The sequence below is a fragment of the Chelmon rostratus genome, chromosome 9 (genome assembly GCF_017976325.1).
Source record: "Chelmon rostratus isolate fCheRos1 chromosome 9, fCheRos1.pri, whole genome shotgun sequence".
NCBI classification, from domain to species: Eukaryota; Metazoa; Chordata; class Actinopteri; order Chaetodontiformes; family Chaetodontidae; genus Chelmon; species Chelmon rostratus.
In genome coordinates this window covers 23,121,537-23,137,831 of record NC_055666.1, presented here as the reverse complement: position 1 = coordinate 23,137,831, position 16,295 = coordinate 23,121,537, and the positions used below count along the sequence as shown (strand labels likewise).

Genomic DNA, 16,295 nt, shown 5'->3' with positions numbered 1-16,295 from the left:
GTCGGGGAGGTGACGTTAGATAGTCGAGGAGGGACTGCTGAGATCTTTTAATTCAGCAGAGGAAGAAATACCACACTACAGAAACTGTCCATTACAATTTAAAATCCTTCATTCAAAATGTCATGAAGTAGAAGTAAGAAAGAATTAGATGCTATTGCTCCTAAAGTATGAAAAAAAGGAGCAGCCGTGGTTGGAGAAGTGGCTTGTCGCCGGTTCGATTCCCCCCACCGGACTGGCAGAGTCCCCCCCCCCCCCCCCCCCCCCCCCGATGTGCCCTTGAGCAAGGCACTTCACCCCCCCCAATAAGCTCCCCAGGCGCCTGATACAGCAGCCCACTGTTCCTGTGTGTCTCACTGCATGTTGCATGTGCATGTGTGTGTTTCAGTGAATCAGTGATGGGTGAAATTCAGAGAATAATTTCCCAGTTTGGGATTAATAAAGTGAATAAAATTAAATTTATTATATATAATGTTATCATTATCGAAACATAACTGTGAAAGCAAAATTTTTGGATTGTTCGGCAGGCAAAAAAAGCAATTAAGGACTGTCCTTTTGGGCTTCAGGAAATTGTTTCCTGTCTCAGACATTGTATAGATTTATAGTCATTATAGTGAAGCTTAAATAGACCCTCAATAAAAACTTGCAATTCAGCCCCCCTTGAAGCTGTTATCAGGACTTCGGCTCTTGAATAAAGTTTGACTGCTGTTCTCTGTAAACTTGGTATGCTAACTGTGCTGCAGCACACATCCTCAGTGTTGACTGCAACTGACATCAGACCAGCTGGATGTCAAATTTTCCTCGGCTAGCAAGCAGGCACGTCAGACTGAATAGTGAAAAAGTGACAAATTAGTCTGAACATCAGACTATCCCATCGCACCCACCACGTTTTTCTGCAGGCAGCTGATCACTGAGTCTTCGATTGGGACAAGTGTTTAGCGCTCCTCACACCCCTGAGGTAGGCTGCTATTTTCAGGAGGATGATGATGGAATCATGAGACCACTGAAAAGCCCCTAACGACTGAACAGTGCTCTCCCTGTTCCTGAAATCTGCTGCCTCAATCAGACACCAAAATACAGCTTGATGGATCTGTCTGCCTGAATAAAAACAAGTCAAAAAGAAAAAGGATGAGTTAGGATTCAGTCCAACTGCCCAAATATCAGTGTTTATCAGTGACGCTCAAACTGTAAGGAGCAACATGTTCGTCCCGACAGGAGTGTTATCTGAAAGGTCTGGAGTTAGAGGGAGGAATGTTTGTTGATATGTGATCGACCCAATCCTCAGATTTAAATCAATCAACATGCGTTTTTACCAGATAAACATTTAAAAAAACAAGTTGCAGTCTTGTTCAGCACTTCAGGATTTGAAAAAAGTCTTTAATTTTGCTGATGAGTGAATGAACAGTGGGTGATGAGATGGATAAAGTTGAGCTGTACGAAGGTGTGACTTTAATGCGTCTGCAGCTTTTCCAGACTACAAACGCAGCTTTTCTATCAACCTTAATATGGCAAATGTGTCACCAAAACAGTGGGCTTTTTACACATATAGATACGAAACATCACTATATTCATTGTACATCATGTTAATGCCCCCCCAATGACCAATGTTCACTCCCCTTTTGCTCTGTTTTGTTCCCCACCACCTCCTGAGAAAAATATCTGCCTCTTTAGCCGCTAAATGCTTCGCTAGTTCATCAGCTGGTTACAGTGTGTTGTCGAGCTCCTGTTCCACGAGGCTAAATCCCCTACAACCACAAACAATGAGCTGAAAGGTGCTAAAAAGCTCTGCACCCAGCTGCACAGCTACTCTACAGAGTAATTACAGCCATTGTGAATATAAAAATATGAATTAGTGCAGCTTCAAAGGTTGTTAAGGTATGTGAGAGGGGAGCACATATTGTGGATTTGTTGTGATTTCAACAGAAAACACCAACGCGAGGTCAGAGATCACATACAGTTAAAGATGAGGACAGATTTCAGCCTTCTTCCCATGCAATTCACTCTTTCTCCTATATTTTTCTACAAAGGAGTTGCTGCCATTCAGTGTCAATTGTGTCGCTGGGCAGCTTTTTTCTCTAGACGGCAAGGATTGTAATTTGGAGAGTGTCATGCAGGTTAATGTTCACGCTACAGGATGTAGTTGCATCACTGGATGATATTGGAACGACATGAAGTGTTGGCTTTTCTCCTCTCTCTGCATGGGAGCGTCACTACAGCTTTGCCTGAAATTGGATTTAAGAAGAGTGTTTTAGCGAGAAAATCAACAGCAATGCAACAATGCAGCTCCCAGTCCACTATGTGCACATCGTAACGGACAAGAGAGCCATTGACTGTTGAGTAAGTGTTTCTGTAATTTTGCACAAATTCTAAACCGTGTATGCTGAGGACAGGAAAACTGAAATAGTTCTAATGTTAATAAGACTTCACAAACCTCCAGCACTCCCTGGACACCAAGCTGACATCAGATCACCACCCTTCCTGTGGGATGTCTAAATCCAGCCAGGGGCATGGACAGAAGTCAGAATTCATAACTGTCATTTATTTTAATTTGACAGCTGTTTTATAAGCTGCACCTGTTCCAGGACAAGAGTCATGATTAATGATCGTCTGGCTGAAGATAAATTCAGGAAATCAGTCATGCAGAAGCCTGTTTTCACAAAGTGGAGCTGAGGCTCAGCAGAGGCGGTGAGGCTTAAACATTAAACGGCAACATCGTAACTGTGTTCAGTTTTGTTAATAATTCCATGTTAATAACTGTCTTTGATGTATGTTTGAACACCCTTAATACATTTATTCTGTATCTATACTGAAGAAGTTCTTTCAACAATTCGACACGTCTTGAGAGGTACTCTCGGTTCCTGCACCTGGTTGGACACTGGGAAACCCACAAAAAGTGTTTGTAGCAGGTAAAAAATGTAGCCAACTTTGGGTATGGATAAAAAAAAAAAAAAACAGAAAACTGATACAGAAATCAAAATAACATACAGTCTTGCACTCTTTTATATATTTCATCTTTAAAAACTTAAATGAATCATATACATTAACTAAATACTAATTGTAGAAAAGTAGAAAAGGCCTGCTGCTGTAAAATCTTGGTGTTAAATAATTAATAAAGGTATCTGCACTGTGCCAGGTGGGCATAAAAGACACAGGACCAATGTCCTCATACCTAAACGACTGACCAGTTCCAGTGCCACTGACTCCAAACGTTACATGTCACATCATGTTACATAAGTACATGACGTAAATTAAAATAAGTGATTGTTGACTTTGGGTCTCACACAGGACATAAACAGCGGTCACCTGGTTGAAAGTCCTGTGTGTGTTTGAACCACCCATCCACTCCACCTTCCTCCAAATGCGGACTTTCTTGCTCTGTATACTACCTGTATCACCTGACTTCCTCCTTTGCTCCTGTTATAATTACTACAGCCACTAGAGGTCGTCGCCTAACAATTAATGTAACGTAAATATGGCTCGTAGTAACCTACTTGTCCAGAAGTTTGAGTAGGTTCTTGCAATCCCTTCCTCCAAAAGCCCCTTTTTCTGCTTACTCTTGCTCTACTCTGTAATTCCAGGAACCATAGAGGGATGACGTAGCCGCAAAACCTCCCTCATCTAGACATTCCCCCACCTTGAGTCTCACTCCCTGGGTTTCTGCTCATCCCTTTGTGTTCTACCAAATTCCATCCCTCCATCCCTGGTCCTCATTCATCCTCAGTCCCTGATCCTCATTCCAAAGTGCCCCTTCACAGAAGGCCAGGAGCATAGCAAGGCATACAGTAACACTACTGTACTACTACTACCAGCACTAGTAAGCCAACTACTTTGTACTATTTTACAAGAAACTTCACTTTGTTGGTCTACAGGTTGTCATAACTTAATTTATTCTGGAAAAGGGTGACTAGCTACTATAGGAATGAACCCTTTAGACAGGAACCAGAGTCAATTGATAGTATAATAAAGGGACTGGACATTTACAGTAATGCACTTGCTCAATGGAAAGATATTTGTGAAGAGACCATTAGGAAATTTTGATTTGTTCAGTGTACGTGTCTACTATTATCTAAGTGCACCACACAGCTGATAGATACACATGTAGGCATGAGGTTGCAGAGCAAATGTTGAAGTGGAAAAAATGACTTACCGCAGTTCTCCTCATCAGCTTGATTTCCACAGTCATTGATGCCGTTGCAGTGCATGAGCTGAGGGAGGCACACGGTCAGGTTGCCACAGGGGAAATATCCAAGGGGGCACGATGCCTTCTCCTCCGTGATATTGAGTGCTGTAAATAAGGTAGAAAAACCCAAGGATGTGATTATTAATGCAAAACACTTATATCTGAGACATATTGAGAGCCCTCAAAAATCCCAGTAAACACATGGAGTCTGGACATCTCATTAGCTTTTGCATGAGTTTGTCCAAACCCACACCAATGGGATCCATCAGTGCTTCAAGGAGCTGGTGTTTGTTTAATCCATGTTGAGTTGCTGTTTTTTTTTTAAATGACAGTCATCTATGGCTACTATTATACTTGACTTCACTACACTATAGAGAGACATAGAACAAACAGTACACATTGATAGATGTAAATGTGAAACAGATGGTAGAGAAAATTATTCATTATCTCATCTCATCCTGCCACCATACATCATACATCAGACAGGTCAAAGACAAGCCTGCTGCAGATTACACATTAGACCTTTATTGGCATCATTGCACTGGCTCCCAGTTAATAACAGAACAGAACTGTCCCCATCATTTACTGGGGAACTTAACAGTCTGCCTTCGTACCAAACTAATTTATCATGTCATTATGTCCCAACAAGACTCTCAGACTCTCCCAAAGGTAAACGTCTCTCTTACAGTCATCCCTACTTTTTAAAATGGATCCTACATCTCCGTACTTTCTAACCACAGGTTTGATAAGTTCAATATGAATAAATATTACTTTGTGGGAAATAAACAGCTTGGGATGCTTCAGTAGATACAAAGCTGGTTAATAATGCATTTAACAAGATGATAACAATACATTGGTAATTTCAATGTACTGCCTCAGGGGGTACAATTAGTCTCTGAATAGAAGGTATAATTTTCGGTCTATAACAAACCAGATGAATTTGTAAAATTTAAGTGTAGTTTATAATTTGGGTCTCAGTGTCATGTAAAATAAATATAAATGACTCATGTACAACATTTATTCAAAGCTGATAAATGATCGTCATCCTGCTGCGCCCTGAAAGGCTGCATGACCTGTTTCTGGCTACATACATCTCATTGCTGCCTCTTTTTGGAAGAGTTCAGGGTCCCTATATATATGACGTAGTACACATGTATGTCAGAAACATGTATTTTAACATTTCCTCAATAGTGCGTCTTGCTCATGTTGGCATACGTACATACAGATTCAAAGAAATATCACAGATTTTAAGCAAACCGACTGGGTGCTTCCACCATCTGAAACCTCCAAATCTACCTCAGTATTTCAAATCTCCTTTGGTCCAAACATTCTGCTTAGAGCAAAAATAATTTCACTCTCACAGTTATTTTAAGAAGAGCTTTTGGTGATATGCCTCGTGTTCCTGGGCACATTTTGTTATCCCTGATAATAACAGGTCAAATATCTGTGATCTGACCCCAGGGGCTAAATGTATGAACCATGTGTACACACAAGTAGTGTACTTAATCATCGAATTCGACTTCATGGCAACTGTAACAACAGAATGGATGTTTTGTTCTCAGCTTCTGTAAGAATTTAAGGTCACGTAACACAAACTTTCAAAGAAAAAAACAGTATAAACCAAAGCTAAAAAAAACTCTTGTTGAAAGACATTCTGTGAAACATAGAGAATCACTAACTGAAGCAGGAAAAAGAGGTAAGATTAGTGAAATGTGTTACACCTTTTCAAATTTGTCACAAAATCCAAAAAAGTCTGAGTCGTCTACGTCTATTCTGATCACGTTTTTATTTTGCTACCAAACCGAGACTATTTGCACATATGAGCACTAATCTGGTGTTAAATTAAAGCACAAGAGAAATCCATCATTGGCTTTGTTTTGCTTTAGACATGCATCATTTGCACGGTGATGTTACATTTAAGTGCTGGCACTTAACCGTGAACTTCCCACCTGACAGTAGCAGCAGTGATAAATCACACTGTGGCAGTTTTGTCTCCGAGGAATGTTTAAAGACGTCTGCCTTTTTCAAAGCAAATGCCAAATAAACCATTCCCTGGAGTATAAATTTAGAAGTTCTTGGCAAATATGAATTTTTTTTTTTTAGCACCAGACATCCTCTAATGTGTGGGATACAAGATGCCTGCCACCGTATCACAAAGCCAAATTATTACTCCACCATAGCAGATGTTAGTTCTGGGATCACAGAACACACAAGAGCAAGGAAACGCAAGGAAAGCTGATATCATTATGATTAGTGACGAAAAGGACACAAGCAGTAGGACGATGCAACAGGCGGGTGCGTCATGCAAGAAGTAAGCAGGTGATCATTCTTCTCTTTAGTTAAGACTGCATATGTGGTATGAATCATTTCCATGGCTGTGGGTCATAGTTGACGTCCCCTAGAGAGCCTGTCAGTCAAAGTGAAACCTTTTCAGCAGGAAAGTCTCCACTCACAGCCAGCTGCTGCGCATTGTCCGAGTTAATGGGAGCTGAAAAGGCTGTAAAGCTATAAGACCAGAAATCACTGGGGATTGCTGTGCAGCAGCGGACTTTGGTTGTTCCTTTCTCTCACATCTTGTGCTGTGTCTGTAATTTCCCTTCTTTACTGATGCTGTGTTAGTGTACAGAACATTACCATATAACACGCACCACACATGGTACAACACACCCGCCGTAGATAAACAATTTGTAGCACTGCAGTTCAATCATAATCTTATAGATGCAAGAAAGACAAGACTGAGAAAAATATTCAGTCTACCTGAGACAGCAAATGTGTAATTTATATACGGATGCTCAGATATCCGATACTGGTGTTGGGAAAATGTGATTTAATTTAACTAGTGATTAACCTAATTATGATTTAATGTTTAAGTTTTGTTCTCATTTGATGCTGCTGTATTGTTTTAAACTGGGATTTTAATTCCTGATTGATTTGTGATGGCATTTAAAAGGTTCACATTGGAACCATATTAATAATAAATAACACTTCAGTAAATTCATATCTATATCTATCTATTTATTTGTTACATTTTTTTTTTTTTACAAAGTTAGGAAAGTAGTGTTTAAGTAAATGCATAAAAACAGTGCCCCCAGTCTCTTGCACACAGTGAGGCATACAACTTATTAATTAACACTGTTGTCGGATCAGCACTCAGTATTGGCAGATATCCAAATTCAAGTATCAGAATTGGATCAGAACTGACAAAAGTGGATCTGTTCATCCCTAAAGTTCTATTTAAAAAACACTAAACTTGCAAGCATACATTTGCTCTGCGCCCCGTCAGGCACTATTGGACCACCGGCTTCATATTTATATGATATGCAGATATGCATGCATGCTGTACACCTGCGTAAGAGGAAATATCTACGAGCTATCTGTATTCATACTCCCAAAAACATTGTGAAAAGATAAATAAAAGAAACGATTCCAGTACACTTTATTGTCCTCATGGGGAAACCTTCTTGGCCTTCATCACAGAAGATCGGCCCTGAATGTGAATTTTTACAGCACTGGTTTTCTGTCTTACTGGCAACATGAAACAAGAATATGTCTGACAGCTGAAACTGGGACTGTAAAGTTGGCAGAGATTGTCAGTCCATTGCCTTGTGCTTGTGGAGAGAGAAGGAAAATACAAGACAAGACCCACCAGATAGTTGAATGACTGGACAGCCACTCAGATAGCTCTGACTGACTGCCTCCATCGCTCCTTCAATGCGAGGCCAGTCAAACTGAAGCTGGTAAGGACCAACTAGAGCCGGCAGGGACAAAACCATGAGTGATGGTTAACCGCAGACACCTGCAGCCTGACTGCCAACAGGCCACTACTCTGTGAGCTTCTGAAGCGTAGCCTATTATCTGTTGACTCTGACAACATAAAAAATACAGTCATTATTGGTTCCTTCCTGCTGCAGAAGATCCATTTTTCACAAGGCAGTGCACAGTAGGGCCAGTTATGATTCTGAAGCAAACAAGTTATGCAGCAGATTCTTATCCTGACAGCACCTTATAGGATCATAACTGCAGAAACAGGACCAGCGCCGTCTCATTAAAAAAACAACTCTAAACTCTGAGAAACCTCCAATGCGCTGAGCTAAACTGGTCTACAGCCAAACAAAAAAAACCACAAATATTACTTCAAAAGTCTAAAGTAGGCATCAGAGTCCAAAACTCCAAACATTCTCTGGTCGATTGGGAATTTAGCTTTGCAGTGGTTCTGCTAAGGATTTAAAACTATGTCCTTGATAGGATACATTGCTATGGAGGAAACTGTTGAGCAAAAGCTGCGAAAGCTGGTTTCATGAAGAAAAAATACACTCACTGGATTAAGGCTCCTATGCTCTATGGACTAAAAGCAGTATTTTGACCTGGCCGGTTCTTGGTAAGGTATTCTGACCCAGCAAAGAACCGAATTCAATACAACACTGTCAGCTTGAATTCAGTGCGCCTTTACTCCGCCAGTGTTTATGTGCACTTGTAACCCCACGCTCTACCAGGATGCACACAGAGCTACTGGACAGTGCCTGATATCAGCCCTCACATTTACTGTCACAGTGTGATGGTTGCAGCGTTACACTGCTCATGCAACACTTACAAAAGCTTCAAGAAGGCAAAGAATGCGTAGAAGCATAACAAGATCCTCAGCACTCCTAAGCAAAATACACAAGATAAAAACACAAAGCTTTTCAGCCCTGTAGTGTGAAACTGGTCTTTAACTGAGAATATGTCATGACAGAAGGACTCAGCATCCTGCCCCCTCACTTCCAGAAAATGCAACAATAATCAGATATTAGAATATGTTTGTATGGCATATTGCCTTCAAAACGTCCACACAACTCCCTGGTGTTTTTAAAACCAATACATGGAATACAGAGATAATATTAGAAATGTCCTGCTGTTATAGCTTCATCCCCTGTCATCCCCCGATCCCCAAGAAAAATCTGAAATGTCTTTTAGGCGTAAAATCATTTTAAAAGACTTTGCTTTAGTCGTCGGTGGAGCCCGATCATCTGTCTTTGACTAACAGATTGCGCGCAAAGGCTCTCAAAAGCTTCAGATTGAGCGTCAACGATTTAGTAAATTCGTCGAAAAGAGAAACAGCTGAACTTACCCGACACTCCATAAGCGAATATCACAGCCACACAAACTTGCACGGCACCTCTTGAAGTTATTGGGAAAATCGCGTGGGTGGTCATGGCAGCGAGGGAGCAGCGATATTCTCGGCTGCTGGTTCAAAACCTGTGCGTAAAAACAACCCAAAGTTACGCGTGCGGTTGCTGGATGTCGAGCTGCGCGCTCCTCGCAAGGTCGAGTCGGTCTGCAGTCGGTCCGACCGAGAGAAAGGTCTCAGGACTTTCGCTGCCACCATCTGACGCACGAGCAGCAGCAGCAGCGGCACAGGTGCAGCGCGCAGAGGGCGGGGGTGACACAGAGAGGGAGAAGGGGGAGGTCTCTAGCAGAGGCTCTGGAGAACGTAAAAATTCAGGCTCTAAAAGAAAGAGCTGCTGATTGGTACTCATTAGATGCCTATTGTCAGCGTCAAGTCTTCATGGGAGTGTGTAAACGCTGCACGTGTTGTGCACAATTGTTTTTGATGTGTTGTCAGCGGACTGATGCGTTCAAGAGCATTGCAAACAACCTCCCACACTACGGTAAGGATGCGCCTGGATTCATGAACAAAGCGCAGTGAATGATTTCTCTCCTCTACAGTTTAAATCTTCAAAGGGATGAGCAGGTGAATCAGGTTTTGTCATCCGTCACTGTTTATGTATGCGTTCTCATAAAAGGCTAACTCACAGGCAGGGTGATTCCTGATTCCTTACTTTTTACCCCTGCACATCTGTTCTGTCAATGCCTTGAAAGCCCGCCTACAGTAAGTGCAGTCATACAGAATCCCTCATTCACGGTCCTCCGGTGCATAAAAGTAAAGAATACTTTAAGGTTTAAAGCTGCATCAATCAATATTTTTCGAGTACCAATAGATGACATGATTACTTGTAATGTGAAGGGGCCCACAGAGATGCCCTCAGCATTATGACAGCTTCAGCTTGTTGATTTGGTTTTAAGACCCACAGCTTAGTGTTTCAGTCTATAAGTTACTTGAATTGCACCACTCAAGGCGTCCTGAAACACATCTTCAAATCTCTCTATTCTTGGAAAAGGGGATTGCATATTTATTTTTAGGTTTTGCTGCTTTAGTATGCAAAATTTGCCTCGGTTGTTTTTGATGGATGAGTGTCAGAGCTTTGATTCAAATTCAAATCCAGATGATAAAATAAGCACAAAATACAAGCATGAGCAGGCAATGTGGGGTTAGACATGTAGAGCTCCTCAGAGATTTGATGACTGAATATTGCCTGATTCATGTCAGCAATGTTAGGCTTGACTTAAGCCTTAAACGCACCTGCTTACTGGCTGAAATGTGTACATCAGATATGTGTTTTAACCTGGGATGTAGCAACCACTGAGGATACAGAGGTCATGAAATTTTGACTCATTAGAGTATTGCTACCGATGCCAGTACAATACTTTACTTTGGTGAATATAAATATGATGCAGCCCTAGTTATGTTTTGATGGGTTTATGTTTACAGGCAACATTTTGTCCAGTGTAGGCAGGTTTTTGGAGGTCTTTGGGAGCTGGTTGAACTGCGTTAGCACAGGAAACCAGAGACCAGGGTTCTGTAGTAACACGTTGGCAATGAGAGCACTCTGTTTAAGGTTTCGAAAGACTGTGGTTTCGATTAAATGCTAATTAAGTAAATAAGTTTTAATTTTACCTTTCCAACATTAAACCAAGAACATGATCTTTTCACTTAAATCTGCTCTAAGAACAAGCCTGAGAATCTGATCCAGGATTCCAGACCAGCTTCAATAGTTGACAGTTTATGGAGACTGTCGTCTGTAGAAAAATGACACAGTTGTTTCAGAAAATGCCCCAAAATGACAAACAAAGGCCGCTAGTGGCCTACAAAAGGATAACGTCAGGTGATATAAAGTGCAACAAACTCTGCAGGGGAAGGAGGTCGGAGCTGGATGAGTCAATGAGATGTTGGACGTTAATGTGGGAGACTGTTGTCTCGTTGTCATTTCCAGCCCTGGAATGTCTTTGGTCATTGTTACTTTACACAGTTGTTCCCTAACCTTAACCAAGTGGTTAATAGTGTAACCAAGACAAAGAAAGTCTCTCATCCTCAACTAACTAGTAATTTTATGAATATGTATATGAATATGGAACTGGGGGAGAAGGTAGAGGCCTGTATTAGGCCGGAATGGAGAGAAAACAGTAATAAAGAATGTAGGTGGATGGAGGATGGTGTGGTGAGTTTTCTCATGTGTCTGGGTGACAAATCTAAACCAGGGGCTGAAATCAAGACAAACAGAACATAGACATACCCAATACCCAGCTGCAGATATTTAGCACAGATTACAGACAGTCAGACACAGAAGAGTTTTCACTGGAACAGTCCTCCATCACACACATACGAATGTTTACTCAAGGATTTGCACTGTGTAACATGGAGAAGGAGGATACTGAGCACAACTTTCTCATGTGTGCTCGGATCCACACTGATCTAAAGACATTGTGGATTGGACAAAATGGCGGACGTGGAGTGGAACTGGAATTTCCTTTTTGGACTGAATGAGAAATATAAGGGAGCTGCCAATATGGTAAACACCTTGCTAGCAGACAAACAATATTCGTGGGGAGAAATTATGCTCTCTATGAGAAAAGGGAAACGGACCTCCTGACATCATACACAAATATGATGAAAGCACACCTGAGACTGTTGCTCGCGGCTGATGGGGAGGCCTTCACAGACCTTCTAAGGTTTTTCCAAAGGGAAACTCGACTTGTTTAAAGTTCTAGAAGATGTATCGCCTCTCATCCAAAAGGCTTCTTCAGTTCTAACTGACTGGTGGGAAGTCTCAGGTATTTATCCTCTTGCAGGGTCATGGACCCGTCTGGCTATCATGTGAGTCATTAAGGTCGCACGGACAGGGTGTTAATGGGTCAATAGACTAACAATGGGTGGGTCCTGGTGTGAAGTACCATGACCTGGATGAATGAGAACCTCCACAGACAGATGCTTTTTGATGCCACGTACACATTCAGCCTAGAAACAGTATTTAGCTTTGACTCCGGCCTCTATAAACAACCCTTTTGTTTCTGTTTCAGAACTCTAACCCCTGACATTGTGTTGGCACAAAACTTTAATGTTGGGAAATTCATTTTTAAATGAATTTCAATGAATACAGGAGGGTGGGGGTGTGAGAGTGAGACTTGAACTCATGGCCTTTTATATAAGGTTTTCTTGAAGGTAAAAATGAAAGTGATTAATGTTATCATTTAATACAAAAAGTTTAACATGAAAAGGCTACACTGAGAATGTGACTCTGATGCTAAATTAAAACGCACTGTCACATCAGCTGAAAAGACTTCTTGATTTTCCCATTTCAAAAGCTATTAAGGATATGGATATGGAATATTCAAAAGCCTGCAAAATGTGCATGAAAATGACAGTATCCTGCAGTCAAAGATAAGAATATGGTTATTTGAACCCACAAGCATCTTATATCTAATGACAACTATAGAATATGAACGAGGGCAGTTTTTGTGCTGATAAAAGGCAGGCCGGCAGGCTGAAGCTGCCATTCTCGCTGTGAATTTAGTTACTGAAGTTGTTTCACCAGTTTGCTGCATATATACACTGCAGGAGAATGAGGTGCTTATAAGGACCAAAATGAAATTACTGATCGCAAGACCAACTGCAGGATTGTTGAAGGGGGTAAAGTTCTTGACCATAATTAAAAATGACAAAATAAAATGTTAAAGAGACTAATAAAACCGACAAGCTTTGCTGCTCCTATCATATCATAACAATCTCCCACGTGCATCGGCACTGCTGCTCTCATTTAACACCTACAAACAAATATGTTTTACTCTCACTCTACACCAGTCTTATCTTTACATCTCTGAATTATTGATCATTTCAATTCGTGGGCTTTCAGTTAGCTGTCACACAAAATGTATAATTTATCAGTAACCCTGACAACTGACAAATATACTGTCATCACAAGCTTCTGAGGTTGATTTCTGTATGTTTCTTCTCTTTCAGTGTGAGCTACACAGACAATATAACATCTTCCTTGTTTCATTTATGATATAGAACATGCAGCTCTGCATTTGAATGCATGTTTTGTGCAGTATTTGCTGCCATTCTTTGTCTTCTTGTTGCTTTTGTTCAGTCTCTAGACAAGTGTTCCTGGACACACTGAATGCAAATAAAAGGTCAATGAAATAGCTGGAAATACCATTTTAGGTCTGATGCTTTGCTGTTAAATAAGAGGTATTGTAGTCTTGGAGATCCTTAAAATACAGAAACAGTCAGAATTCTGAGTTTGTTTATTTGATGGTACTCAGCTCAATTTCGCACAATCTAAACTCATAGCAAGGACACAAGCACACCGATATGAGGAAAAGGCATCTAACGCAGGCTAAAACTAAGCTGAATTTATTGACTGAAAACTTACAGTTTGTGCGACTTTTGGCCATGTACTTTCATACGCTATATAAATTTAATCAGCATTAGTCAAATATGACTAATGTCACACTTGCAATGCCACTGAAATGAGGGAGAAACTGCTAGAAGTCAAATTTGTGGAGCCATTTTTACACTACGACGACTAAAATGTAGTTTATTTAAATTTTTATATATGCATATATTTGTTTATATGTAACATTTTACAGAGCTTAACATGTCAATTGATAGCTAACATTAGCCTTGAAACTGACTTTTAACTGACATGTGACTGACACATAATTTAATATGTGCACTTCTGTTAATGTTGAAATGTTTCGATGAAATACTGACATTTAAAATGCAAGAGATGCAGCATGTAGGAACTGAAAAAACAGTACAACGTAGGTTGGCTGCATCTGCTGCTGATCTCTCCTCTATAGTAGCCAGCAAGTCAAAGTGTCCCTTCTATATAAAATGTTCTATTTTCCATAAAAATCTAATCAATCAATTAATCTTTTTGTGGCAAAAAATCAATAACAAGTGCATAATAGCTTAATGCCACAGGTTTACATTATGTAAGAGGACAAGAAGAGAAAACAAGATATGAAAAAAACATTCAGTCATCTTCTGAAATGAGCCTTGAAAGGGCTCCAGCTGGCTGTCAACTCTAATCATTTGACTAGTGATAACCTGCTAACAAAAGGGGGGGAAAACCCATCACAGGTAATGATCAAGCCCTGCACACTCTCTCATGTTTGCTTGGTGGTCTCGCCTGGATCAATACTGACACTAATACTACTGAACAGTCCCATTAAGACCACCCCGGCACATACAACGAAGGTCACCAACGATGCAGATGCAGACTCAGCTGACAGTTAGCTGGTGGGGGTGTAGGGATACATTCTCTGAGCATTTTGGGTGGCACTATGCATAAAGCTCCAGATTTATATCTACTAATCTGTGCAAGCTCTGCAAAAGCGCTCTGCACTGTAATTGGCAGGATACTTTTAGCATGTTTTCCTAACTAGTATAATTTGAAGAACGGAAACATTAGCGTGCAAAAATGGAGAGTCTGACTATTGAACAGGACCAATGTCATGAATTACTAAACCAAATCTGCCCATTTTAATCTGCAACTGCAGTGCTTCGCAGCTAGAGAAGGCACTGACTACTATCACAACAGGGTACAATGCATTTGTCCTTACGTAACAGGCTGTGAGAGGGAATTGACGTTGGCAGTGACAAAAGGAAAAGTGCAAACTCTACTGATGAGCAAAAGGCTCGACAGCAAATTATTCCTCATCCATGAAAGCGAACTGGTTCTGTTTATGCAAATGAACTAAACGCTGACTGCTTCCCTGTTTGCTTGAGCACAATACTGTAGAAATTGCCTTTATTACTTTTAAATTTGTGCACGATTATCCACATGGAATAAGTGTGATTGTAAAACATTTGTAAAACCCCTTCATTAAATTACATTTCAACTATCAAACTAAAGGTTACAATAACTACTCTTTCTTGCATCTAAAGTGGGCTTTCACACAAGCCTTTTAGCTCTGGTCCGCTTTGTATTCAACCTCACTTCTTTCATTATACAGCAACAATGAAGGGCTGACAGGAAACCCATTTACTGGAGAGTTTTGCTGATCATTATCATCACTGCTACATTGATCCATTAGAGCAGATCAAATTGAGGTGACTGACAGCAAGTCATGCTGCACTTAACTGCACCTTTTTGCGTTTATATATCTGCTATTTACTCTTCATTGCACACATACAAAAGTACACACCAAAGTTTTACCTGCTGAGATCACATATCTACTATCACAGAATGCTGTGGTTTTCCTCCCTCCAGGCATTCTGAATCTGGCTGTTAAGTTCAAACTGAACCACCATGGCCGAATGCATCAGATCTCAACTTAACTGGGGCGGTCAGGTTAGGTGTGAAAGCACCGTTACAAACAGAAGTGTCAGATCAAAAACTCACTCTGTGAAAGAACGAAATAACTGAACAACAACGCTGGCCACTTCTCTCTCAGAGGTCTGAGGACCAGAAAATCACAAATAAGGAGAATGCAAGTGCACGTGAGGGATTTTTTTTTTAGTCTTTCAATATTTACCAAACTAAAACAAGCACAAATCTGAAGTAGCTGCCACCACGGACATGCATGTATCCACCTCTACACAAAATCTCGGGCAAGTATGTGAAAACCAATAAGCCTCTCCCATCGCCCTTTTAGCCAATCAGCATGAACACAGACACATATCTTCACACAGACACTCACACCTGACCTCTTTGCCAAATTGCCTCCTAATGCGAAAACCGTGTTTGCCAAAGGGTGTGGACATTTTAGTGGACCGACCAACCGACGGAGCGAGCTATAGAGCTGCTGGTCGCAGCCAATAAGTGCATCCCATAAGTGGGCATGGGTGACACACGCTGCTTTCAGTTTTTTCAGGTTTCTGAAATGATTTTGGTATTACGTGCGTGCAACGCCAAAGAAGCTTTGAATATGAAGTTGCATGCCCAGCTTTGAAATGGTTAGGGAACTTTGAAAAACAAATCATTACTTTATTATGATAATCAGTGTCAACATG

At 40.8% G+C, this 16,295-nt stretch overlaps 1 protein-coding gene across 1 annotated transcript in view; it reads right to left on the bottom strand.

Annotated features, from left to right (window-relative positions):
• Window positions 1-9,369, bottom strand: part of rxfp1 (relaxin family peptide receptor 1) — a 56,017-nt gene extending 46,648 nt beyond the window's left edge. Inside the window, exons 1-2 of the mRNA XM_041943696.1 lie at window positions 9,285-9,369; window positions 4,145-4,282 (exon numbers count right to left, since the gene is read on the bottom strand). Of these exons, the coding sequence (XP_041799630.1) occupies window positions 4,145-4,282; window positions 9,285-9,369 (223 nt within the window). The remainder of the gene's footprint in view (window positions 1-4,144; window positions 4,283-9,284) is intronic.
• Window positions 9,370-16,295: the final 6,926 nt, after the last annotated feature.